Consider the following 27,405-nt stretch of genomic DNA (forward strand, 5'->3'; position numbering starts at 1 on the left):
GGGAACAGGAGATGGGCGATGGCATTGACACAGCAGCGCTGTGCTGTGCCGACAGGTGCACAAAGGGCTCGGGTCCTTGCTGGCTCACCTCGATCCCAAAGTCAAAGTTGTCGGCTGTGCTCTAGTGCTTTACCACGATCTATGACAACGCCCGTGATCATCATGGCCGTGCAGTGTGTGCGATATCATCGTGTCACGTCTACTTGATTATGACCTTCCAAACCGCCACATTTGCAAGTAATAATGTGAAAGGGGACACGAAACCGAAGCGTATATATTCGAAAACAATTTGCGGGGCCTATATTGAGTTATTATTGACACCTATCCCTCTCTAAGCTGCGTACTGAGATCTTGTATTTGCCTCAATCACATTTTTTCCTTGTTTATAGGCTTTTCGTGTCATCAACCTGGATGGCGAGGAGTCCAAGAGTACCTACGAAGAGCTACGCCAAACGGGCCAAGACGCAGCACTCGGCCCAGGCGTCCCAGCGTGCGTGCCGATGGCGCGTGATAATAATAGGATGAGGACGTCAGAGGTGCTCTCTCTCTTAAAAAAAAACCACATGTAGTCGCCTGCTTGTCTCACTCCTCACGGCACCTTCATCCCGCGCCATCGCGTGCGGGCCGTTCTGCTCTCTCTAAAAAAACACCCACATGTGGCCGTCTGCTCGTCTCACTCCTCACGGCACCTCCATCTTGCGCCATCCCCTGCGGCGCCTCCGTCGGCCCCTTCTTCTGGTCCCCCGCCTAGCCAGACCTCCGCGTCGGCCCCTTCCCGCCCCGCCTGGCCAGAGCTAGTCGGTAGTCGCCTGCACCTGCGGCCGGTCCCTTCCTCCTAGCCCTCGCCTGGCCAGAGCCCGCCGGTGCCCCGCGCCCATTGCTAGCATGTCCTCGCCTCCCTCTCCGCCCGCCTGCGACGATGATAGCCCGCAGCGCGGCCAAAGCACGCCGGTGGCCTGTCGCCACTGCCCCCCACCGCTCGCTTCTAGAAGGGGCCGCGATGGCGCTGCCCTCCGCCTGCCCATCACCCGTTGTGCGCTGCATCGTACGGAAGAAGAAGGGTGAAAAACGCATATTGCAAGCGTATGTTTCAAGTGTTTTAGATGTATGTTGCAATTGTTTCATACAAATGCTGCAAAAGTAGAACGTGATGTTGCATATGTTGCAATGGTTGTACACGTATGTTGCAGGCTTATGTTGCTAATGTTTTATTTGTTTTTCTAGACGTATATTGCAAGTGTGTTTATTTGGATGTTGCATATGTTTCACATATATGTTGCAAGTGTTTTATCTGGATGTTGTGTATGTTTTACAATGATTTTCAGGTGTTTTTGCAAGTGTTTCAGATGTACGTTTCATGTGTTTAATCTGCATTCAGACGTATATTGTAACAGTTGCATATGAATGTTTGAAAAGTAGACTGTTTCATCTCCCTCCTTGTCTCGGTGTCTCCTTCTCCTCCCGGCGCCGTTTGGCCATCCGCCGCCCCCTCCCTCTTTTCTCGATGCTGGTGACGTTTGGGACAGCGTGGGCCTCGCGTGCACATATGAAACGGTGCAGGAAACGGACTGCAGGCGTGAACGTCCGAACGCCCCGTCCCTCCGGAGACCAGGTGCTAGCAAGCCCGAATGTCGCGTACGCGTGAAGCTGCTCGATCTGCGGGAATTAGCACCAGAGGCGAGTTGCAATAACCAATATGAGATGAATTAAGTTTTAAAAGAAGAACAAACTACTTGTAATCCTTCCTCTCTACTACTCCTATAGTCCTATAGTCCTAGTCAACCAGATCCCCCTGCCGTTTTCCTCTTCCCGAATTCCTCTGCTATCTTACACTACATTTCATTAAAACAAGAATAGAAGATACATCGTCATTCTAAACCTAGAGTAGCATACTTGGTGGTGCGGTAATGAAAGATCAGTAAAAAAAAAACCCCAGAAATAATATAGATCGACATATCAAGAACTAAACAATCATAACCATTAGTACAGAATCAATTATAAGGGGTGGTCCAAGAGTCTAGAAATAATGTATTTCTGGTTATGGTTTTATGTGACAGTCCCTAGAAATCGATTTCCATTCACGGTCGAAAATATAACTGTTCATAAAAATTGATTTGTAAAGACGGATGGACGGTTGACAATATCAATTGAACTGCTCCTAGAAATAGTTTTTTTTTTCTTCAAACTTTTCGAAGCATTAGCATACTGGCTTCCCCATCAAACGGGAATGCAACGCGCGCGCCTCCCGGCCATGCTACTTGGTAGATGCCTAGACGCTTGGCAGTGTCGCTCCCACAGCCCCACTTCTGGAACGGACGAACAAAGCCAAGCAACCTGCACAGTGTCTCGCGCATCAATTTTTTCGCCGACTTCGGCAAAGCATATGTCGACACTAGCCAACGGACAACGGCTACCAGATTCTTCAGGTCACGGGCTCACGGGACTCGGGGACTCTTGGCAACCAGCACCAGCACGCACAGCGAAGATAAAATACTCCCATCGGATAAACGAACAATGCTTCGCTTTCATGCAATTCCAGTGCGGTCACGGAGGAGATAAGCCTGAAAGCTACTTTCGTGACAGATTTTAGCAATTACGGCGACCGGCCGGCGCAAAGCAAGCCAGCACATAGAGAGCAGGCACGATGCGGCAAAGCGGATGCCAAAAGCATGCACGCAGCAGCGGTAGAAGCAGTCAAGCAGATCGCTTCAGAATGGGCCGGTGGTGGTGCGCGAGATCTCGTGGACAGATTTTTTTTCACCCGTCCATTACCACTTTACCAACGCATGGCATGGCGGCTATAAATAGGCCGGCCACGGGACATCCATTCGGCGGCAACAAATCACAAGCCGACTTGAAGCTTTCGAGCCCAAACACGAGTCCTGGACCTGGTAGAAAGCAAGAGCTAGCGCGCGCGAGAGTCTTCGTAGGCTCGCCGTAGCTTTGTTGAAGGGAGTGGCATGCAAGCGACGATGGGGACGAGTCGTGAGCAACGGAGAGAGCGGGCACTGGTGCTTGCTCTCGCCCTCCTCGTCTCCGCGTTCGCGCTCGTGCAGTGCGCGGGCGTCGACGACGGGGAGAAGGAGGGCGGAGGCCCGGCAGTGGCAGAGCCCGAGACGACGGGGCAGACGCTGCCGCCCGGGTGGACCGGTGACTCGGGGTCCGCGCATGGGTCGAGCCCTGGCGGTGGTTCATGGGAGCATGGATGGAGCTGGGCTGCGGGGCCTGATGGCAAGGGAGGAGGGTTCGGGTTTGGTTATGGTGGAAGTGGAGGCGAAGGTGGTGGTGGTGGCGGTGGAGGTGGCGGTGGCGGAGGTGGAGGGAGTGGAAAGGCGTTTGGTTTTGGCATTGGCGGGTATAAAGGCCATCATGGCGGCTTTGGAGGCGGCGGTTCTGGCAGCTACGGTGGTGGCAGCGGGGGTGGCTTTGGCAGCGGCGGTGGCGGTGGAGGCGGCAACGGTGGTGGCTTCGGCAGTGGCAGCGGCGGCTACGGTGGTGGCAACGGGGGTGGCTTCGGCAGTGGAGACGCTGGTGGGTTCGGTGGTGGTCAGCATGCTGGAGAAGATGGGAACGGCGGTGGAGGATATGGTGGCGGTGACGGCTCTGGTGGTGGATACGGCAGCTCCGGTGCTGGCGCCGGAGATGGTGATGAGCTTCATGGTGTATCTGGCGGGAGTGGCGACGGAGGTGGGGCTGGGTATAAGGGCAAGGGGCTCTTCAGCGGTGGAGGCTGGAGCAAGCGTGGCCATTTCCGCGGCGGGAGGTCGGCACCAGCACACAAGGACGGTGGCGGCAACAAATGAAGCTGCCCGTCCTTGTTTGCAACCTGCAACTAGCAATGACAGAAAATATGTTGTCTACAGAACGCAGAAATTGACATGTACTGTAGCTATGTGCGATGTAATATAGTGCATCCATGGTGTTATCAAGAGCGCTTCTTGTCGACTGTCATAGCTCATAAGTGTCCTTATGCGGAGTGTTTCAATACTAATATAGGCCTGGTTTAGTTCCACCCCAAAATCCAAAAAGTTGCTATAGTACCTGTTACATCGAATGTTTGCGGCCCGTGCATGGAGCATTAAATGTAGACGAAAAGAAAAACTAATTGCACAGTTTGGTGGGAAATTGCGAGACGAACGTTTTAAGCCTAATTAGTCAATGTTTGGACACTATTTGCCAAATAAAAACGAAGGTGCTACAGTAGTCCCAAAATCCAAATTTCGCGAACTAAACAAGGCCATAGGTGCGAGAAACAGAAATATGAGCTTCAGTTTGGGCATAAGAGCTGTATCATGACTAAGGATGAAAACGGATCGGATACGGACGGATATCACCGATACTACATTTGTTTTCATATTTCTGTCCGGATTCGGATTCGAATACGGATAGTGTCAACTATGTCGGATAGGAAACAATTGGATATCGACATCATAAAATATGCGATTTGAGTATTCGGATACGGATACGGTATCGGATGTTGGATATCCGGACTCGGATATGGACGGATTCGGTTTCGAATACGGTCGAAAAATATCCGTACCATTTTCATCCCTAATCATGACCCTGGTATGCAACTGATGCTTACCTTTCCCTGGCTGACGCCAGTGCAAATTACTCCGGTGCCTGTGATGTGTACGATAAACCAGAAGAAGGTATTGTGGCTATTACCAATTTGCTATACCTTAAAAACAGTTCTCTACTGGCACATATATCATTGTTACCAGTTATTGACTTCAGAGATGCTACCAAACTCATCTAGTTCAGAATCAGTACTGACGAAACGTAGCAGCTAAAATCAGACATCAGTAAAATCGATGTGATGGAACACAACTGGATCCTTGCAGAAAAGTGCTTAGCTTCCAAAATCTAAGGTAAGCTTAGGAAACAGCTAAAAGCAGATAATGTTGGAGGTAATGGACTCGGGTCAGATTACAGCATACATTGGGTTTAGCTTCAGGAACTTCAGATTTTGCAGACATAGGTTTAAATCTCAATGTTCAAGAAACTGAGGTGCTAATCAGCTTCCAACCATGATGACAAAGATATACAAGGGCAGAATTCCCTTTTTTATATCCTCATTGCAGACATAGGTTTAAATCTCAGTGTTCAAGAAACTGAGGTGCTAATCAGCTTCCAACCACGATGACCAAGATATGCAAGGGCAGAATTCCCTTTTTTGCCCATGAAAGCATAAATAAATATTCCTGGAAGCTTGCTTACAATAAGCATCCAGAAGACAACAGCTAGTTTTAATTGATTCTTTATTCAGGGGATCAAATCGTGCGGCAGTTAAAATGAGCAGTGTTCCATGTTGGATTCTAGATTCAGACATGAAGTTCACTAGATGGAAGCTGAAAATATGACACAACTGACAATCAATAATAAAATGCATGTGTTTCAAATACAGTAATTCATGTCTGTTTTTCAGATACAGTAGACACTACACAACAGATAATTCGAATTAAAGAAAGTAATGGGCAAAGACCATAGGTCCCAGATAGGGCGCACAATACTAGAATCTTGGATTATTTCTCGTAATCGGTCAACATGACCCATCGAGCTAATATACTATTCTTATTCAAATTTAATTAATCAAAAGTGTTAGTAAATGGGAAGGATCAAACAATTTGTTTTATGAATGCATAGGTTTAAAGTGCAAAGTATTTGTATGAACAAGAAGTATGTGAAGTGTTTACTATCTGGTAACGATCGAGGTTAGTAAAAATAGGAAGTCTGCATGAGTTAGTGTACTTACCAGTTATTCCAATCCAATACTGAAAGACATAATTACAAACTAAAATTACAAGGCAACCTACAAGCATAAACAAATTTCATCTAAACAAAGAAGGTAAACTCAATAGATCAAAAAAACCCAACCAGAAACTAGAGCTGTGTGCATTATATGCATGAACACGATACCAAGGCAAACCCATGGAAATACCCCTTTAGCAAAGAAAAATAAACACAATGTCGCTTTATTTTATCGCATTGGAAAAGACTGTCCATACATATTCTATAAAAAACAATGGTGTCCACAAAAAACAAAGTTACTAAATTTAATACAACCGTCCATTACATTCATAACATGGTGTCCACAAAAACAAAGGAACTAAGTTTAATACAACCGTCCATTACATTCATTAGACCCACAAAAACATGGTTTCATCTTAATGTTATCATCAGAAGCATAAACCATAAACTATTTGATAATTGTAATCATAGGATCGATTTAATACAACCGTCCATTGCATTCATTAGACCCACAAAAACATTCTTTCATCTTAATGTTACCATCAGAATCATAAACCTTATCTATTTGATAATTGTAATCATACGATAGCTCTTTAAGGGGAGGAATATCCTCACTAGCAAAAAACATGATGTGAGGCATACTTATATTGTCATGGTCATGGAGGACATTCTGCGGGAAAAGGTTCGGGGTGCAACAATGATTGATGAACCTTGCGAAATTGCCCTGGTTCAATGCATCAACAGCAAAGACAGTTTCGTCATCTTCACTAGGGCCATTCTGAAGAGAGGGAATAGCCTTGATCTCGGCCTTCCAATGAGGTGCATCATAATAGCTATTCCCAATAGCAAATAGGTATTCATCATTCTTTCTCTCCTGGGCCTCTTCATCCGTCAATAGCTCTCCTACGTATTCGCATACAAAACTTCCATCTGGTATGAAGTCAAGAGTTCTTACTCCCCACCCCATTGACTTGGTTTTGAAGACCTGGAGGCGAAACTTGATTCCATGCTGGCTAACTCTATTGCGACAAGTAGGAGGGCACTTGCATGATGGTCCACACTCATAAATAAGAGGTTTTCCTTCCGTAAGTCCACCAGTATCGTTGAAATGGAAGCCCCCGCCATTTTTTACCGCGCATGCACATTTTTGAGAGAGTGAACACCCACCAACACAGTCACAACCTGATGGAGGATCTGGCCTGTACTTTAGGGGATACTGTATTTGTGAAATGTAGTGAAATGTTATCAGGTACTCATTTGATATAGAGTTAATAGCAGAAATAGGAACCTTCTCAAGACCTCCAGATATGTCTACAATGAAAGTGCCAGCAAATGATTCTGGCATTTTAGTTTTCAAAACTTGTAGGTCGATGTGTTGCTGCTCTGCCATTCTTCTTAGATGAAAAATACTAACATACTGACTTCCTGATGTTTTTTCTCTGTTGAATTTCTCAACCGAGTATAAACCACCATATACATAACTAGTAAGCTGTTTGGGTTGGCAGTCATCACCTAGCTCCGTTACCACTGCATGGATAACGCGGACAGGGGTATCAGTGTCCATACTCTCTTTTAGTGCCATGTCAGTTCCTTCCATTTCCTGATCACACGTGTCAGTCACTGATCCAACGTGTAACAGGAAATCCAAACTATCAAAAGCAGAAGGTTGTGCGTACGACACAACACTAACAGCTAGACACGTCCCATCCTTCTTTCTAATGTGATCAACTGCTAACGATTGTGCACGGTGTATACCAACAGTGTAAAGCTCCATGACAGAATTGAACACATCACCAATACGAACTCCAGGAATGCTTCCGTCATACTTCAGGTCATCGTAATTGGCACAAAATCTCTCCCTAAAAATATTGAAAGCTGCAAGATCAGGGCTCAGACCATGCCCCCTTTCCCTCCACTTGATCTGTTCTTCCTCCAGGAGCTTCTTGTAAACTATCCGGAACTCCCGCAACGTAGTCAATACATTTTCTCTGACCACGGAAATTCTGTTATCTGCCATCGCTTCATACTGGTCATCCTTGTCAACTTTCCTCTTCTTTGGTGCTGAACCAGTTCCTTTAGGAATTCTCACTGAAGATCGTCTACTAGTAGCTGAACCTTTGAGACGAGAGTGATTGCATGCCATGGCAGGAGCAGCCTTCCTTGATCCATCTCCGACCTTGGATGTTGGATCTTCAGCTTCTCCATTAGATCTATTTCCTGAGAACAAATCTCGTGACCACTTGGGCTGGTACCCGATCTGGAACCTCCATGGCACAACAGCCTTGCGCCCCTTTCTGCAACCTGGTACAGTGCCCTCACTGGTCATGAAACCCTCTGAGTTGTTCACTGCCAAATTGGTCTCCTCGGCAGGGCCATTGTTCTGAAAATCCGGGAGATCACTAGGTTTGGCCATCCCATGGGGATCTACTGTGACTCTGTCGTTCTCAAGGTCCACAGGAAATTCGCCATCTTTGGGTAGTGAATCGCCCTTTTTGGCAGCCGGATTGCCGTCGACACCACCCAAGCCGCGATTCTCTCCGTCTACCGCTCCGCCACCTCTGTTATTCGGAACCACGATTTCCCCATCGGTCGCGGGGCTCTCCCCATCCACGCCGCTTCCGTCGTTCAGGGAGACGGAGGGCTCGTCACTCGTCGAAGTCTGGCAGCTCATCTGGAGCGTCTCCAAGCCGCCACGCTTCCCATCGGAAACAACGCCGACGTTCATCTCCCGCCGCACGAAGCCGCTCTGGAAGCGCCACGGCGCGAGCACCTTGCGCCGCCGCGCGCCGCCCGCAATAGGCGAAACCGGCGCCCCGCCCCCGCCCTCCATCGACGCCTCGCGCGGTCAGACCAAACAAGCGACCCACGATACCTGCAAGCGCTAACAGTCAGACAAAATCTAAGGAAACGGCCGAGCGGGCAATGTGGAGACTGGAGAGGGCCCGTTCGGGAGGCGGTGATGGTGGCTGCTGAGTACCTGCACCGCGGGGCCAAGATGATGGGCGATCAGCGCCTCGGACTTCATGGCATGGTGGCGCGGTGCGGCGAGGTCTGGGGGTTTAGGAACAGGCGGGTAGCGCGGCCGTGGCCGTGCGACTGCGCCGTCGTGAGTCGTGACTCCGGCGAACACGAACCCTTTTCCTAATATAATCAGGGGAACCAAAAAAATTCTAAGATCACAGATAGACGGTGATGGCAGGGCATGTTGGGCCGAATTGGGCCAGACGAAAACTATGGGCCCAAGCAGAGCTCAATCAAAATAGGAAAGAAATCTAAAAAAAAATCAAAATAGGAAAGAAAAACTATTTAGGGCATGTTTGGAAAACTGGTTTTATTTAGATTAAATATATACCACTGCAAAAAGCGAACGATCTGATGACTCCGTGGTTGGATGTGCTCAGTGGAAGCGCCCGCGACCTGAGTACGAGCACTGCTCAATGTATGTTTCGCATTGGTTTTTTTTTTTCCATTTTCTTTGCAGCTTGCAGTCTCAAATGCGGATGTAGCTTGCACATGGTGTGTGCGCGTGTGCATCAGTGCATGCGTGTGATGTGAGTTTGTGCTATGTTTAAATACTACAGCTTGCACTTGAAGTATTGGTGCATAAAAAATACCATTGTCGTCCGCCACATCACGTCCGCCACATCACGACAAAACGCGACTCCGACGTGTCAAGGAGATTGAGCTCTCCACAGCTCCATTCTTGTGTTCGCCACACACCCTGTCGCCTTTTGTGCTGCCACAAGAGCCGTTCTCGATATCGTCATGTCCATGGCCACCAACACCACACCCTTCAAGCTCCCACTTGGGAGACCTCGAGTGTCGTCCATCTATAGCAGTCACTACTACAAGTCATCACCACCACCGTCGCTTTCACCACTGGTTCGTGTTACGAACCATTCGTGAAATGATTTTCATCGCCGGTTCGTGGCGGTGATAATGTTTATTTGCATCAAACCAACGGTGGGTGCTATGTTTAGGTTTTGGGCTTAGGGTTAGGGGTGACATCGAAGTTGGAAAAAAATAGATGAGTGTAGCTATACAAAGATAGTTGTGGGTGGGCGACGACATGGCAGTGGCAAGGCAAGGCAAGGGCGCATAGTTTGTGGAGGACCATGGGGGTCGATGGCATGGATGAGAAAGCAAATAGGTTAGTGGATTTGGGGAGATGAGAGGGTAGGCAACATGTTTCCACTACTATGGGTGGTGGTGGAAGCCGAAGGCAGTGGTCAACACGCTGAGGTTGCGTTGTCAGCCATATAAGGTTGAAGGGGATGGAGCCATCGGACCCTAGAAGGAAGAAGGGATGTAGGGAGGAATGACAATAAGAAGATCAAGAAAATTTCCATAATATGAAAGAAAAAAACTCCAAAAACAAAGAACGCCAAAAAGGGAAAAAGGGGGAGGGGCTAGTGGCAGTGCTACTTAGCAAGTTTGAGTGTGTACTGAATAAAGTTGCCTCAAGTGTGCATCACCACAAGTTGTACACGTGGAGGAGTGACTGTTTAGACCGATCTAAATTGATAGTTTTATTTGTTGTTTCCAAATATGGCACATCAGCATAGAGCATTTGATTCATATGGTTGGATCAACCTTAGCATGATGCATAGTTTCAACTTTTATGTTTCAAATAAACTCATTGCATTTAATTTTGTGGCAGACTTAAAAATAGAGTTCCTGGAGGTTTCATCCAGATGGAACTCATTGGACCTTTTTTTCTTTAATTCATTCATTGCGTTGTTTCAAATACACTCATTGAATCGATTCTTTTACACTCCATTAAAAGAGAATAATGGAATTTGTACCGAGAGTGGCCTTACTCATTCACCTGAAAACGCCACCACCATGTTCAAAGTTTTTTCATCGTGTCGCAGTGTCCCTGTACCAAAGATTTGGATGCTTGCACGTAATTATTGCCATACGATCGGATCTTTCGTGTGAGCCCTACTGTCTGCCTTGTTGCTTACTACGATGCTCCAGCCCTTACCTTTAAGTAGTGGTTGGCGCATCGCTGCATCCAATGGAGACACTGCTGCATATAGCACACACCTCATCCTCATTGCTTGTTAAAGCTACCTTTGCTATCAGAACCAACGTATACGCACACGATTCAGAAAGTCACCAAGACACCAACACTATATATACAATCTACTGCAGCTGGTACAACCAAGACACCAACACTATATATGTTTTGATTCACCTACACGGCTACACCACCACTACACCAACCAAAAATGCAGGAAGAGTGCACATCAAGAACACAGCAACCAGCTAACTAGTAGTACATACGTCGTCGACGCGTGCCGACTGACATGCACATGCTCCCAAGTCGATACATCGGCTTGGGTTTCATGCGGCGAGCTGCTGCTGGGCGCTGCATCCGGCGCCGGCGTCGTCCTCGGACAGGCAGCAGTACTGCAGCCTGAGTGGCGCGGGGGGAGCCTCCGCCTCCGCGCACAGCAGCTCGGACTGCAGCACGGCGCAGTAGTCGCCGAACGTCTCCGGCGACACGTTCAGGTCGAAGCCGACGCCGAACAGGAAGTCCACCTCCAGGTAGTTCATCTCCACCAGGCTGATGCCCCCGACCTTGGCGAAGTAGGCGTTGTTGTAGCATCTGCGTGCGTGCACAAATACACATCAGCCTACTTTGACTCTCTTTCAGCGTTCATTCAACTGTAACTTCTTCTCAGCCTAACTTCTTTTTTTTTTCCAAAGAAAAACCGCGTTGTCAATTTGTCATATTACATAGGAGTAAATTTCTTGTATTCTTTCTGCTTGTCTTATGATTGAGTTTGGCCAATGATTGACGACAAAATTACAGTAAAAGTGTCTGTCAGGGCAATAATCATGCAACCGAACAAGGCAATAATCATGCAACCGAACAAAAGCGCGACCTAAATTTTACCAAACAGAACAGGCACCCAACGGAACCTTTTAAGAATGGCAAGTTGCCCAATAATAAGCAAAGACTAATAATAACCATAAAAGCAAGAAGAGGGGGATGGCTGGATGCTCCTGGGACCCTGACATGAGGAAGTGAGCAAGAGGCAAACATCAGCAGCAGATGGCAAGTTGGCTGTCCCAATCCCCTACAACTGGCGCCGGATTAAATTCCAAGCCGCAGAAAGGTGACGGGGGCAGGGTGGAAATTCTAGTTTTTGTCTTCGGGTCCACGGTGGATGTGTGTGGTTGGATGCACGCAAGCTACTCAGGAACAACCGGGGTCGCTTCGCTGGACAAGCATAACTTTGTCGTCCATGGTCGATTGCCTTGTTTGCAAGGACGACAAAATTGAAGGCTTGTATTACCCAATGAACGGCCTAGTTTCATTCACATAGCATAGTTGAACTATTGAAGTGAATGCCTAGCCTACTACTAGGACTCCTACCTTCTCTTGTCTTGTGATGATCATTAGCACAGTACTGTATGTATGGATCAATGGCTGCCGCCAAAAGTTCTGAATTGATGAGTGTTTTGCACACTTTTCTTATGCTGCTAGGACAAACTGTTGTATATGATACTGTAATACAGACACTTTCACGATAATGTTCTCACAAGTAAATTTTCCATTTTCTTTTGACGTTTACCAGAAGTAACTTCACCGAATAGTAGCTACATAACAATGGGACGCAATTCCGGAGAGATCCTAGCTTCCTAGGAGTGGAAATGATGCTTGAGTTACTTGGACGGCACTCCTAAACTATTCCTGGCTGGCTAGCAGAATTCTGAACTTGGGAGCTGGGAGAAGAGAGGAGCAGCGAAAGATGCCTATGTTGAGTTGTAATAATATAGCACTTTGTCACAGCAACTCTTTGCACAAGAATCCAAAACATTTGAATTTTTCCATGGTACAAATCTTAATATCAAAGAAGAGAAATTCAGGTGGTCCAATTGATTTTCTCCCAGGCGTTCTACGCAGCACATGTAAATTTCAGAATCAAGAACATCTGAACATACCATAACAGAGCGAACCGCACCAAGTCACTTGACCTACGTGTTCCCAATTATAGACCGACAGATACCTAATCGAGAAGACGATCACGTGCAGCTACGCCGCAAATTCAGCTAGAAAGTTGGTTCGTTTGATCGCGATACCAATAGGCATGGAGAGAGGGATACATCGGACTCACATGTCGTCCATGAACTTGACGGCGGTGAGCACGGCGGTGATGAGGAGGCGGTGCACGCTGTAGGAGTCGACGGCGAGCGCGAGGCGGCGGCCGCGGCGCAGGAGGCGGTCAAGGTAGACGTAGGCCACGACGTAGCACGCGGGGCTGCACCCAGCGAACCGCGCGATGCGCGCCATGTACGCGCGCACCGAGATGCCCGGCTTGGTCGTCGCCCGGAACGCCGACGCCGGGGCCACGACGGCCGAGAGCTCCGCGGCCGCCGCCGGGTCGTTGCGGTCCGCAACGCGCTCCAGGATGCTGGCGAGGGCGGCCACGACGCGGGGCATGTCCTCGGTGCCGCCGCTCTCCACCAGCTCCTCGCACTCGGCCATGGCGGTCTCCGGGCCGGGCTCCCTCCCTGGGCTCTGGTGTGGCGCACGTGTTGAGCTCCGGGGCTGGTGGAGAGCAGGTGGGGAGAGTTTATCAGAACATGTCTTATAGAACGGATCGGAGGACAACAGATGTGGTTAATTCGGTTTTCGTTGATTTTCTTTCGTGCTGATTTAGGAGATCTTAACCTAAACGTACAAATCATTAGTTTAGCATCTTCGGTGACAACTGAGAAACAAGAGGCTACCACTTGGTTTAAGTCAACGACATTGAATCATTGAGTTTAAAAGGTTAACCGATTTACTAATCTTCACATCTATATCTACATCTATGTTTATATTATATCCTATATCTAATAATACTAATCTATACCTAAATTTATATCCACCCATTTTATTCGTCGATCCTCTCCCTAACTACCGCGGGTAGTGAAGAGTTTTCCTTCAGTACCTCGTATGTAACCCGGACTCATAGCTCGTACCCATACGAGTTATCTAGCGATTATGAATACGAAGTCCGATTCGAATACATATTAGGACACACCCTATATGTATCTCATATGTGAACTAGACTCATAATCTGCGTTCATACAAGTTAGAAAAACTCGAATCTAACGATGATACATATATTCCTATATATATTGGTATGTTTCAATGCACGTGCACGTTTGGTAGTACCTAATATTAATTTTTTACTAGTAAAAACTACTTTTCTTGCACTGGAATTTGTTCCTATCATTTTCATCCTCTGGTAATGTCTCGCCTCCACTCACTGTCGCATGTGTCGCTTGCCTAATAAAAAAATAAAATCAATTCCCGCACGCGGCGCTCGGCTCGGCTCTGCGCTCGACTGCCAGCCCTACCAGATGCGGCGCGCGCCTGCCCTCTCTTGGTTTCGGCGCGTGGCCACCTGCGAGTCGTGGCGGGGCGGTCGTTGCCGGCCCTACCAAAGTAGATCAGGATGTTGCAAGTGTTTCATACAGATGTTTCAAAGGTATGTTGCAAATGTTTCATACGAATGTTGTAAAAGTAGATCGGGATGTTGCACATGTTGTAATGGTTGTACACGTATGTTGCAAGCTCCTACTCTCAAGGTTTCATATGTGTTTTTCCCCGATGTATGTTGCATATGTTTTCACACATATGATGCAAGTGTTTTATGTGGGTGTTGCCTATGTTTACAATGGTTTGAAGTGTTTTTAGGTGTTTTTACAAATATTTCAGACGCATGTTTCATGTGTTTTCAGACGTATGTTGTAATTTATTGCATCTGGATGTTTCAAAATCAGATCGGGTGCTGCATCTCCCTCCTCGCCTTTTTGCTATCTCGCCTCGGTGTCAGGCACGGGAAGGCAGAAGCGGTCCCCACTGACGCGGGCATGCCCGGGCGGGCGCAGCAGGCAAGACGTGGACGAGCAGGCGTGGGACGCGAGATGGGAGACAACAATGTGGGCATGTCCGGACAGGGAGCTAGCGTCCAGACGACCGGGCGCTAGCCACGCTCTTTCTCTTCGGCCTTTCTTCTAGAAGGCAGTAAGATTTAGCTCCATCTATCGATCTCATATGAGATTGGGACTTCCCCTCAAAGGGCTATGGCGGGTCAAATTTGTGTTTTTTCATTAAACTTAGTCAAATAAAACTATATTTGTGTATAATATAAGATAAATAGTTCCACACTTTCCCTCCATACTAGTTTAGTCGCTATAAATAATAAATTATTTAAGAAATAACTGTCAAGGTCTAACTTTTGAGAGTTAGGCAAAAAAAAAATGCACCTCTTTGTACCTTTTTCTTTTTAATGAACAAAATATATACATGTATTTAAGTATTTGTTTAGGGCCGCTCCATGAACTCTACACCAAAAACTACACAGTGGAGCGCTCTACGAAAAACATGGAGTTTCGAAGCACACCAACAGTTGAACTTCACTTTTTTTCCTAGAGCAGAGTTTCTGAAGCTTTATCTGTTTGGTTAAAAACGTGGAGCGGAGCAGTTCCAAATAGGCCCTAAATGTTGTTGTCAATATTCTATGTTTCGGAAAAAAATAACTAACAAACGAAATTTGGACCAGCTAGTAAAAACTAAAAAAAATGGACGCATTCTACGGCCCCGTTCGCGTGCCCTTAAACCCGGCTTGATCCACTTATTTTTTCATCCGAAACAGTGTTTTTCTCTCATAAATTCATCCAGCATTCCTCCAAACCATCCAGATTCCTCCAGAATTTAGACAAGCGAACAGGTAATGTCAAACCGCCGTTATTATCTCGGCTTAATGGCTTCTGTATATTGGGAAAGGAGCTAGGAAGTCCTACACCTGCCACGTCTAATTTCTTTTTCTATAGTTAAAACAACATTCGTTCCTGCACAGGGCTCGCAGCATGCTCACCACGGATGTCCAGCATGCACCACATATGTAGAACAGAATGACATTATGGCCCCGTTCGCTTCGCTGAAAAAACAAGCTAAAACACTATTTTATATTAAAAACAAGCTAAAAAGTACGAATTATAAGATAAGCAAACCTGGCCCATATCAAGAAAAATAGAACAGGATGCAGCCCAAGTTGCTTTTGATGCAGCATGCAACCTTATGTGCTGATTTATGCAGGATGCACTCAGCAAGTGCAGAAGGCCTTTCACTCAAAACAAACGTGTGCATCGCTCCAACAAGAAAGCAAGAGCAACCTTTGCCTTTCTGGTCCGGCCAGTTGTTTGTCTATCACATTTTCTATATCGTGTGATACTTTTTCATATAAACTTCCTCCGTTTTTAATTTATAAATCATTTTGGCTTCTCTATATACACAATTTTTATTATGTATATATCTAGATATATTATATATCTAAGTGCATAGCAAAAGTTATGTATGTAAAAAAGACAAAACAACCTATAATTTGGACACGGGGTGGTAGAAAAGTTCCTGCTTCATACTCGTCGGTGCAGAAAGTGACCAACTAGTAAATATTTGTAGTTTTGCTGTACGTTGTGATCGGAGGTGGCCTAGCACTTAATGACACATGATTTATACTAGTTCAGACAACGTGCCCTACGTCCAGTTTAGGTCGGTCGGTGACTTTATTCCTGAGCCTATGTGCTCGAAGTATGTAGTGGGGTTACAAATGAGAAGGAGAAAGGAAGAGTATTCAAGAGGTCCGGTCGGCTCCGACCAGAAGGGTTGCGGTCGGAACTTGGAGGTCCTACGGTTGTGAGCTATCGATCTAGTGAGTCTGAACTTGAAGAAGTCCGTCGTCTTGTAGGAGAGAGCGCATCCTCTTTTATAGATGAAGGGGATGGCTTTACAGGAGAGAGGGAGAGAATACGGATGTTTCTAAGCCTTGTTGCCTACGCTGATGAAGACTGGATAATGGTAGGTGACCCCAACACTGTTGATGTCGCCGTAGAATGTCAGATGCGCACGGGTGGTCGAGCTATCTTCTTCAGGAAGGATGGACGCCGGTACCTGCAAATACTTCTTGATGCCTAGCAGCATGTGAGGAGCCGCGCTATGTTTACCCGGTATGGCAAATCCTGGAGCCCATACTGCGATCGATGTCCAGAGACACGTGGGGGGCTTACCATATGGAAGTTTTTAGCGGCCCCTACAATACTTTGTGTCAGGATGGCTGCAGAGCACTGTTTCGTGCAGGGTATGGTCCCTAATACAATGGTTTTGACTTGTAAGTCATGCCTTGCCTTTCTCCGCACGTCTTCTGGTTCCTTCCGAATGGGGTGCCCCCGGTCGGTTGACTCCAGTTGGCTCTCAGTGCGCCGGTCGGAGAAGAGCAGTGAGGAGGGTTCCCACGAGCCCTAGTCGTGGGGTCGGAGTCACGGGGTCGGAGTAGGAAGCAGCGTTTTAGGCCAGGCCTTCCGATTGGAGAGACCGCTTGGAGACGGCTGGTACCCGAAGCGAGTGCTCCGGTCGGAGAGGTGGGCTGAAGAAGCTGTCGAACGGACACTTGTTCTTATAGGTAGACCTTCCGGTCGGCGACCGAACTGCCCTTCCGGCCCGTTGTTTTTTAAACTCTTGGACCGACCCATGAACTAAATGTTGTTTTTCTGGGCCGAGCTCGGACGTGGAAGCCGGTCTTCGAGGGACCCCGGGTTCATGAACCCGACAGGAGCCCCCAAGCCCCTGGGCGATTTGAGCCAAATCGTCCGGGAGATTTTTGTCTTGCTGGCAGGTGCGCGCGAGCGCACCCGCGGGTGTAGCCCCCGAGCCCCCGGGTGGTTCGGGCGGAACCGGCTGGGGGGTTTCTTGTGTTGTGTCGATGGGTGCGCGCGAGCGCACCCATGGGTGTGCGTGTATTTAGTTTTGAGACGGAATTTTGTTTAACCATGGCGTTGTTGTGCAGTCGAGGTGTTTTTAAGCGCGGGGATTGGATTGAGACAGAACTTACTGATCCCGGTGTCGGTGCGCGCCGGGGATCGGGCGATGAAGTTTAGTTTGGATGTGACAGAGCTTACTGATCTTTGGCGTCGATGCGCACCGTGGGATCGGGTGAGGCGGAATCATGAGTAGACCCAGGCGTCGGTGCGCGCCGTGGGATCGAGCAAGGTGGAGTCGCTAGTAGACCCAGGCATCGGTGCGCGCCGTGGATCGAGAGTTAGTTTTAGTTAGTGAAGCCGTTACGTGAGTTCGGAGTCGCGGTCCCAAGAGTCATAGCCGGATGTCGTCGATCCTGTCGACGTGAGTTCGGAGTCGCGGTCCCAAGAGCCATAGCCGGATGTCGCTGATCCTATCGACACGAGTTCGGAGTCACGGTCTCAAGAGCCATAGCCGGATGTCGCCGATCCTGTCGACGCGAGTTTGGAGTCGCGGTCCCGTGGCATTTGAGCCCTCGAGCCTTGTCGGGCCTTCGTGGGGGTTGGTGTGAGTTTTTTTGCGCTACCCCATCCGATTCCTCACAACCAGAGGGGCTAAATTTCGTCGCCTGTCCCGATCGCTCGGGCTCGAAGACTAGCTCGGTGAGCTCGCTAACGGGTGTGATCAAGTGGAATCCGGGTCCGTCGTTCGTGACGGGGTCGGCATAGCCCTCTTGTGGCATTCCACTACTCCTTTACCTGCAGCTCGGTAGATGCCTAGGTCATTCCAGAGACCGACCTAGGTGGCCCAATAGCCTCCCCTCGATGGAGATTCTGTGGGCTTGGCGAGAGGTTCAGGATCGAACGAGAAGGTTGAGATAACCCGGTTTGGTAGATCGAGCTAAGGCCGCACGATGCTCATCTACGGTTTTCTCCCCTAGCTCTATTTGGTTGCTCATGTCGAATGAGGCAAGCCGCCGCTTCGTGGCACAACATGGAGCGTTCTGGTGGCGCAACACGGAGCGTTCTGGTGCATTTCGCTGCACGTGCGATGCTTAGTTCCCGAGCCCTCGGGCGGTTCATGCCCTAACCGTCCATGGGGTTTAGGCGTATGAGATGAATGCGCGTATGGATGTATGAATGATTTGTAATGAAATAGAGGGGTTTTGATAGTATTTACCTTGACGACTGGAGTGACGGGGCTCGGAGAGCCTCAGTCGAAAAAGTCCGACTGGAACCTTGACGACCTGAGTGACGGGATTCGGAGAGCTTTAGTTGGAAACGTCCGACTAGGACCCGTGCTCGTCGTCCGCGACAGAGTCGGCGTGGCCTGCATGGGGCACCCCTTCGCTTCCTTACCTACCATCCGGTGTCTATCCTTACCTGTCATTTGGGTTCCTTTAGGTCTGGCCTGGGGAAGTGGGGAGCCGACCGCGTGTGGTGGCGCTTCAGTTCCTGTGCCGTCGTGTGGTAGTGGTTGATCGTGCGGTAGTGGTGGGCCACGGCTAGGCCACGTCCCATCCGATCAGGAGCCGTTCCATCGAGCAGGGCGCGTCTCATTGGTTCAGGGCACGTCTTATCTGCATTAAATGAAAGAAAGAGAAAAAATCACCCCGTCGTTCCAGCTTCCCCGATCGACACGTCCCTCCATAACCGCTGCTCCCTTTCCCTTAAGTAGGAGAGGGGAGAGGGTTTTCGTTCCGCTCTTTTGCCTGTTCTTCGTCTGCCGCCGCCTTCTCTCTTCCTCTTTGCCGTGAGCGTTCCTGAGAGCCACGGAGGTTTCTAGGAAAGAAGGGGAGAGGGCGAGGGAGAAGAGAGGAACTCACCGACATGTTGGACTGGAGGTCATCCACCGTGAGGGCATCGGTGCTAGAGACATTCGTCGTGAAGGGGTTCCTGCCGCCACAGGAGGTGGTGCACTGGAGGGTCCCCAGGAAGGAGGAGGAGTTCTCGCAACCTCGTCCCGATGAGGTGGTTTCTTTCCTTACCTTCCACGAGCGTGGGTTAGGATACCCCACGCACTGGTTCCTGCGAGGGCTCCTCAATGAGTGGGGTCTGGAACTATAGCACCTCAATCCGATGGGGGTGCTGCACATCGCCGGCTTCATTACCATCTGTGAGGATTTTCTCGGGATGGAGCCGCACGTGGATCTCTTTCGGCTCTTCTTCTTCAGGAGAGCTATGGCGGACTGGAGTTCGTCCGAGATCACACCGGTCGAAGGCTTCGCCCTGCAGAGGAAGCCGCGTGCGGGAGGCTCATATCCCGCATATTCCCCATATGACTCCAACCTGGGATGGCATGGGGAGTGGTTCTACATTAGGAATCCGGCAAAGGCGCCGTTTCCAGCGTTTACCGGTGGGAGGCCGGTGAAGCAGAAGAGTTGGTAGTGGGGCTGCGCCCACATGGAGAAGCACAAGGTGGAGGCCATCGAGGAGGAGCTCCGAAAGCTCATAAGGGGTGGCCTCGATGGGGTGTGGGTGTTCCACACCCTTTACCGCCGTCGGGTCGCACCGTTGGCGGAGAGGACGCACCTGATGTGGATGTATGACGGCCGATCGAACCCAGACCACGCGTCGCCGGAGGAGCTGGCGGACGACGAGATCTGGAGTCGTGTCGGCTGAGTGTGCAGCAGAGGCCCAGAGAGACGGTGGTGGGAAAACCCATACCGTTCAATGCCTCGATCGTGCCCACGCTGGTATGCTCCCTTATTTTGTTCGTGCTTTTTTCTCTGCCCCCTTCTTTTTTGATTTCGGTTCATTTGTTCTGTAGGGGCTTAGGAGGTACAAGTCCCAGCTACACCTTCCCAAGGGGCCGACGGGCTAGGTCCAGTAGGCCACCCAGAAGGAGGCGGTAGATGCCCGGAAGAAGAAGAAAACCAAGGAGGTTTATCGGAAAGAAGAGAAGAAGGAGGAGGTCGCCCGACGCGTGAGAGCCAGGGAACGTGCGAGCGACGTCGAGTCGGAACTCGTGTCGAATGATCCTACGGATCTGGAGGACATGGTCTTTTTCGATGAGGAGGAGAGTCGGGAGATCGTTGTGACCTTGGCGGTACGTCGTGACCCTGCGACGACGTCCGCTAGCGAGGAGCAGGAGGCCGCGCGACGTGTGGAGGTTCCTGCATTGAGGAAGCATGCTGCGAGTGTGGATGTCGTCGGTGAATGGGCGGCGAAGCGAACGCGGTCACCGCGCCCCTCGGCAGCGTTGCCAGCTCTGTCGTCGCCTGTGGCGGACGTGGCTGGACGAGCTGGGCGGTCCGAGGAGTGGCCCGACGACTGTGTGGCGACGGGGCTGGTGCCAATGCCAGACTTGCGACCAGAGGAAGCCTCGCCTACCGTGGGTGCAGTCGAGCAGTCCAGGCAGCCTGAGGGGTAGACTGGCGCCCGGTCGACGCGCGACTCACAGTCGGGGGACGCCCCGCCCGCTGCTCTGGTCAGGGAGCCCTGAGCCGGAGGTCATAACGACCTACAGGCCAGGCAGGAGCAGGTTGGGATGACTCCAACCCCGTCTGAAGTGAGGGGGCGCGGGTCGCCGTCCGGGAGCGGTCCTCGTTTGGTGGGCCCATCGTCATTGGAGCCTGTCTTCAGAGTAGTGCCGCTCGTCACCCGGTATGTTTCCTTTTGTTGCTTCTTCGACTTTTGGTGGTTGAGTCTTTTTGGAGTGTGGCTTACCCACGATTTTTGTCAGCGGCCAGGGGACGCTGAGGTTGAGCATTGCCCCGGCCTCTGTGTAGAAGGTTTGGAGGCCCACTCTGCAGCGTGTTGCGGCGAGCGAAGGGGGCAGCAGGGCGGCGGTAAAGCCTTCCGTCCCAGGGGTGGTGTCCCCTGGGGCGGCTGCTGATAACGTGACAGCGGCAGCAACGTTGTTGGCGGCGATCCCGATGCTGACGACGGAGGTGGAGTCGGAGGTAACTCTTGCGGCCCTTCCTCCGCCGGTCGCGGTGGAGGAGACGAGGGGGGGGGGGGCGAGCTCCTCACCTCGCCAGGTGGAGGGCTGCACGACCCATTCTTGCCGTTGGAGCTGAAGGCGCAAGAGGGAAGCATGGCTGGGATGGAGTTGGGATGCCAGGCGACGTCCCATGTGAACGTGGTGGTGGAGATCCTGTCTGACAACGAGGCGGATACCGTGGCGGAACCGCCGGTGTCGCCGTGGGAGCTGGTGGTGGTCCGGTCGGAGGTTGGGCCCTCCGGCGGTTCATTAGGGGGTGACCTGGAGTGGCCCTTCCATGAGGACCCATTGAAGGCGAGGTTCATCCTCTGGGATTCTCGGGAGCACCAGCTCTGGGACATTTTTGGGGGGCAAGGGCATGCCGTGGTGTCCAAGCTCACCAAGCTGTCCGCGAAGCTGGAGAGCACCCGAAAGCAAGCTCAGTTTGCTCGATAGCTGGTTGAGGTCGACCTGCAGCTCGCCATGGAGGTGAGTTTCTGGTACTTCCCCTTGCCCTTTGAATCTTTCATCGGTTGTTTTTATCATGCCTGTTTTTTACAGGAAATAAGGAAGGTGTCGTCCTACAAGTCTCACTTGCTCCGGGCAGAACATGCCCAGATGGCCGAGCTTGAGCACCGGGTGGAGTCCGCCTGCCGCGAGTCCTAGGTCCGGGCGGCCGAGGTGGCCGCGGCGCGGGCGGAGGGGGAGCATGCGGTGGAGCGGGCGACTGCTACCGAGTAAAGGCTCGAGGCGGCAAAGGTTCATCAGGAGGAGATTGAGGTAGGGCTGCGGACATCCCTGGCGAACACCGAGGCGGTGCTTCAAGAGGCCCTGGCAGCCCTTGAGCTAGAGCGAGCCGCCCTGGAGTCAACGCAGAAGGCCCTGGAGGCAGAGTAGAGGGCCGGTCGGAAGCGGATCAGGAGGTGCTCGTGCTTCGGGACCAGGTGATGGGGATGAAGGACACGAGTGCCTAGCTGCGTGAGCAGGTGGCTCAACAAGCAGAGGATCTCTCCACCCTTGAGGCCTCTTGCATCGGTGCGTACCTTTTTGTTTTCTTGTGATGTTGATTTTTCCCCTAGCCTGTTTCTGAGCTTGTCGCCCTTCTTGCAGAGCTGGGTGAAAAGGTGAAGGTGCTGGAGCGAGACCTGGAGACGACCAAGGCGAACTTTAGCCGGAATGTCGAGGAGCTAGCCAAGTCCCATGAAGAGCGATGTGCTCTTGAAGGGGAGCTCGGTCAGATCCACAATGCTGCCCAGCTCGTTGTCTCAGAAGTCTTTGGGTCGACGCCAAGTACCAGTGCGCCCGCGGTTCAGCTGGCGGAGGTCCCGGACGCGGTCAAGGACCTTGTCAGGAGCGGGCTATTTTATGGAGTGTTGGGGGTGCTAACCTCGGTGGTGACGTACCACCCGAATCTGGACTTCGCCACCATCTGCGGCGGGTATGTTGAAGGCCTGAGCATGGAGGACATCTAGTCAATCGGGGTGAGCCTGCTGCCGCACGCACGGTCAGTGTCAGAACAAGTCTCCGCCGAGTGGGTGATGGATGTTCGCCGCCAAGACATGGCCCGAAGCATGCGTGGAGAGGATGCCTTCGAGCCTGCAGATAGCACGAAGCCTGGTTTAGGGGGGAACGTCGCCTCGGCCCTGATCGAGCCAAACATCGCGCTGCCGGGGAGCGAGCAGCCTGCGCCTTCGTCGGTCGCGCCGTCAGCAGATGCCGCTGGGTCGGTTTAATACCTTTTTAAATATAAGTAGTTAGTAAATGTAAGAAGTTTAAGTTCGTGGGGGGGGAACCCCTATGTAAAACGTTCGTGTGTGTTTTAATGACTACAATCGGTTTTTGTTTTTGTGATGGAGTTGCTCCATTCAGGGAAGCTTGTTCCCTTTCGTTTCTTAGTCCTCCCTTAGCATAATTTTGTTTTAAATTTCTTTCTTTCTCATACCTGTCCGTTTGTTCTGTAGGCTGCAACTTTGTAAGCCCGGGGCGTGGCCCGCGAGGCTCGACCGGTCGTAGCCATAGGAAAAGGCGGGGTGCGATCAGTCGGAATGTTCTAAAGCAAAGTTACGTAAGGTAAATCAAAGGAACAAACTGCCCTTTTGTTCAGGTAGGAAGGAGTTTCTCCATACGAAAGTAAAAGAGTACTTAAGGTGAAAGCAAAAACAGTGGGGTAGTAGAGCCCCCTAGTGGAGCCCCCAAGTCAAAAAGTGTTTGGGTCAGAGTGCTCTTATAGGAGCGTTCACTAAGTAAAGGTAAGACTGAAACTTAGGAAAAGAAGAAAATGACATAGCTGTTCCAAGGTCCTCGGAGAGGGCATCATCGTCATCGTCCTTCAGTCGATAGGATTTCGGTCGGATCACTTCAGTCGTCTAGATCCTTGCCCGCTGTGCCCCTGCCTCTGGTTGCTGCTTCCCTGCCTTCTTCCCTTGGGCCTGCCAGCCTACCTCAGCAGGCGCTTGAGGAGCTAGCAGTCCTTGTAGAGGTGCTTAATGGGGTAGTCGTGGTTGGTGCACGGGCTCTCCATGAGATCACGGAAGTGGCCCGGAGGGTCTTGCTGGGGCTGCGTGCCCATGTGATCGGCCGTGGTGATCGACGCGAAGTTAGCCGGTTGGCGGCGATCCTTTTTGTTCTTTTTCCCCTCTGCGTGGAGGGGCCCTCGTCTTGATCCTGGCGCTTGGCCTTACCCTTGTCGCGGCCTCCATTGAAGCATGGTAGGAACGACGCTTGCTGGAGCGGTTGGACAAGGGTCCGTGGTCCCAGGCGGTCAGGGCTGGGACTCCGGTCGACGCTGCGCGCGTCTCGGTTCGGCCCGAGCCGCGCGTGGATAGGCGGTCGGTACGAGGCGGTCGTCAAGTCAAGATGAGGTGCGGTTGTGGCTTCCTGTGCTGCACTCGGTGGTTGTGGCGGTGACGGGGTGTAGTGCCCCATCTGCTGCGTCCCTGTTCCCCGGACGGGGAGCAAGGTCGTGAGTCAGCGTCGCGATACAGAGCACTCCGCTTATTGAATGGCAGCGGTTTCCACCAGTGCCCGAAGGTTCCGATGGATCGCCTGTTCGTGAGGGTCATTTAGCTCGAACAGACTACGTAGGAGCATTGCCGTGGCGACAATGTTCTGACTGGCCCGAGCGAACCATGGGGGGTCGGTCCCCTGAACCGGGGCGTTGCGCTAGGGCTGACGGGCGTGACCCCGAGCGCCGCTTCGCCGGTCTATGTGCACGGGGCGCAGTGTGGTGCGCCGAGCGCGTTGGTGCAGTTGGTGGCTAATGCGGCCACTGTCGTCGTAGATTCTCCCTGTGCTCACATGTGAGCTCGGGGGTCTCCGCGTGAGGGCCCGGCGGGGCGTGGGTCTAGAAGGACTCTGTTACCCCTAGCGGTTGTTTTGGGGCGTCCACCGCAGCGTACTCCCAGGACCGACGGTGGCTAGGCGCCACGTCGCCGATGCTGGAGCCATCACTCCCGACATCGTCATCCATGATGTTGAGGAAACAGGTGGGAGCATAGCTCGCCATCCCCACGAACTCGGACGTGAGAGGGTGCGGCGCCAGCACCTTTTAGAGTCCCCGGGCGTATGCGTCCGCGAAAGATGCGAGGCCATAGGGGAACCGGCCGTATGGCAGCTACGATGGGGACAACGGTAACCCACTGGGTATTTGGTGGAAGATAGAGCGTATTAAGTAAATAACAGCATGTATATTACTCACAACGGGGTTTGAGCAGAGAGTTTGCTCGGAATGAAGCGCAGATGCCGCGTCGTCGAAGTCGCGTGTCCCAGAGTTGATGGAGGACGTCCCTCCGACGGGTGCCGGGTCACGAGTCTCCTCGCAGAGGTGGAGTATGCCGAGCCGGTCGGCGACGAAGTCCAGGCTCCCGAAGTGGAAGGCCTAGGATGGCTCGAAGACAGGTGGAACCCGCATCCCGGCAGGCGAGAGTGCGGGGAACTCCAGCTGAGCCGAAACGAATCGTATCGCCCGAGCCCGCCACGACGGGGGTGGTGGAGAAATGGGCCATCCGATGACCAAAAAGTGTTGAACGTACAACGTCTTCCCCACGGACGACGCCAACTGTCGGTGCAGAAAGTGACCAACTAGTAAATATTTATAGTTTTGCTGTACGTTGTGATCGGAGGTGGCCTAGCACTCAATGACACATGATTTATACTGGTTCAGGCAATGTGCCCTACGTCCAGTTTGGGTCGGTCGATGACTTTATTCCTGAGCCTAGGTGCTCGAAGTCTGTAGTGGGGTTACAAACGAGAAGGAGAAAGGAGGGGTATTCAAGAGGTCTGGTCAGCTCCGACCTGGAAGGGTTGCGGTCGGAACTTGGAGGTCCTGCGGTTGTGAGCTATCGATCTAGTGAGTCTGAACTTGAAGAAGTCCGTCGTCTTGTAGGAGGGAGCGCATCCCCTTTTATAGATGAAGGGGATGGCTTTACAGGTGAGAGGGAGAGAATACGGATGTTTCTAAGCCTTGTTGCCTACGCTGATGAAGACTGGATAATGGTAGGTGACCCCAACACTGTTGATGTCAGCCAGTAGAATGTCAGATGCGCATGGGTGGTCGAGTTATCTTCTTCAGGAAGGATGGACGCCGATACCTGCAAATACTTCTTAATGCCTAGCATCATGTGAGGAGCCGCGCTATGTTCACCCGGTATGGCAAATCCTGGAGCCCATACTGCGATCGATGTCCAGAGACACACGGGGGGCTTACCGTATGGAAGTTTTTAGCGGCCCCTACAATACTTTGTGTAAGGGTGGCTGCAGAGCACTGTTTCGTGCAGGGTATGGTCCCTGGTACAATGGTTTTGACTTGTGAGCCATGCCTTGTCCTTTCTTCCGCACGTCTTCTGGTTCCTTCCGAACGGGGTGCCCCCGGTCAGTTGACTCCAGTTGGCTCTCAGTACGCCGGTCGGAGAAGAGCGGTGAGCAGGGTTCCCATGAGCCCCAGTCGCGGGGTCGGAGTCGCGGGTTCAGAGTAGGAAGCAGCGTTTTGGGCCAGGCCTTCCGATTGGAGAGACCGCTTTGAGACGGCTGGTACCCGAAGCGAGTGCTCCGGTCGGAGAGGTGGGCCGAAGAAGCTGTCAAACGGACACTTATTCTTATGAGTAGACCTTCCGGTCGGCGACCGAACTGCCCTTCCGGTCCGTTGTTTTTTAGACTCTTGGGCCGGCCCATGAACTATATGTTGTTTTCCTGAGCCGAGCCCGGGCGTGGAAGGCCGGTCTTCGAGGGACCCCAGGGTTCATGAACCCGACAATACTTTTCTCTTAAAGAAAAAGAAGTTCCTGCTTCATACTTTTCTCTTAAAGAAAAAGAAGCATCAATCAATCTATAATATTGCAAGCACATTCAATGTTTAAACTCATATACATAAAAGAATAAATGTTGGATCATGAGACGCATATCCAACAGTTGATTATGGTGTTGCTTCTTGCTTCCCTGATCTGGCTGGTGAACGATATCTGTCGTTACTGTAACTACTGCAGCGCTCTGCATGCTCCTCGTTCCATGTAAGCATGCAATGCAATCAAGGAGGGTTGATAGATTGAGGTTTGCCATTGCAACCACTTTTAATTTGTAGTCCTCCCTCTCTTGTTCCCCACGTGCTTTTTATTTTTCCTCTGTACACTGTACTGTCATCAGTACGGTGCTGACAAATTAGCTGCTTTCGTTCGACAAAGATTGCATAGCAAAGCAGCACCTTATGTTTGAACGGAGGGCGGAGGCAGCGCGGTCCCTGTCAATTTTCTCTAACAAACGCTTCACCTGCCGTTCTCATAAAATAGACCCTCAGTTTTTTTTTTTGAGGGGAAAATAGACCCTCAGATGGATACTCCTCCTGTGGCACCCAAGGACCGGATTAGCATGTAAGTTTCGAAGATGTTTTGCAGGCGGGATTCCGAAGAAAAATCTGGGAGTGGATCTAAAGCTTGATT

The 27,405-nt window shown here is 51.0% G+C and overlaps 3 protein-coding genes across 3 annotated transcripts; 1 reads left to right on the forward strand and 2 right to left on the reverse strand.

Moving 5' to 3' along the window:
- Positions 1–2,836: 2,836 nt before the first annotated feature.
- Positions 2,837–4,606, forward strand: LOC136474475 (glycine-rich cell wall structural protein 2-like). The gene is made up of 2 exons (XM_066472042.1): positions 2,837–3,996; positions 4,244–4,606. Exon 1 carries the CDS (start codon positions 2,961–2,963, stop codon positions 3,801–3,803), a length of 843 nt encoding a protein of 280 aa, XP_066328139.1. The 5' UTR covers positions 2,837–2,960; the 3' UTR covers positions 3,804–3,996; positions 4,244–4,606.
- A 1,365-nt stretch (positions 4,607–5,971) lies between these two features.
- On the reverse strand, positions 5,972–8,924 carry LOC136474476 (histone-lysine N-methyltransferase, H3 lysine-9 specific SUVH5-like). The gene is made up of 2 exons (XM_066472044.1): positions 8,729–8,924; positions 5,972–8,623 (listed from the first exon to the last, which is right to left on the reverse strand). Exon 2 carries the CDS (start codon positions 8,579–8,581, stop codon positions 6,230–6,232), a length of 2,352 nt encoding a protein of 783 aa, XP_066328141.1. The 5' UTR covers positions 8,582–8,623; positions 8,729–8,924; the 3' UTR covers positions 5,972–6,229.
- Positions 8,925–10,530: 1,606 nt separating this feature from the next.
- Positions 10,531–13,346, reverse strand: LOC136474477 (cyclin-P4-1-like). Its single transcript, XM_066472045.1, has 2 exons — positions 12,882–13,346; positions 10,531–11,365 (listed from the first exon to the last, which is right to left on the reverse strand). Exons 1-2 carry the CDS (start codon positions 13,250–13,252, stop codon positions 11,101–11,103), a joined length of 636 nt encoding a protein of 211 aa, XP_066328142.1. The 5' UTR covers positions 13,253–13,346; the 3' UTR covers positions 10,531–11,100.
- Between the last annotated feature and the right edge of the window lie 14,059 nt (positions 13,347–27,405).

Source organism: Miscanthus floridulus, chromosome 8 (assembly GCF_019320115.1).
Source record: "Miscanthus floridulus cultivar M001 chromosome 8, ASM1932011v1, whole genome shotgun sequence".
Taxonomy (NCBI): domain Eukaryota; kingdom Viridiplantae; phylum Streptophyta; class Magnoliopsida; order Poales; family Poaceae; genus Miscanthus; species Miscanthus floridulus.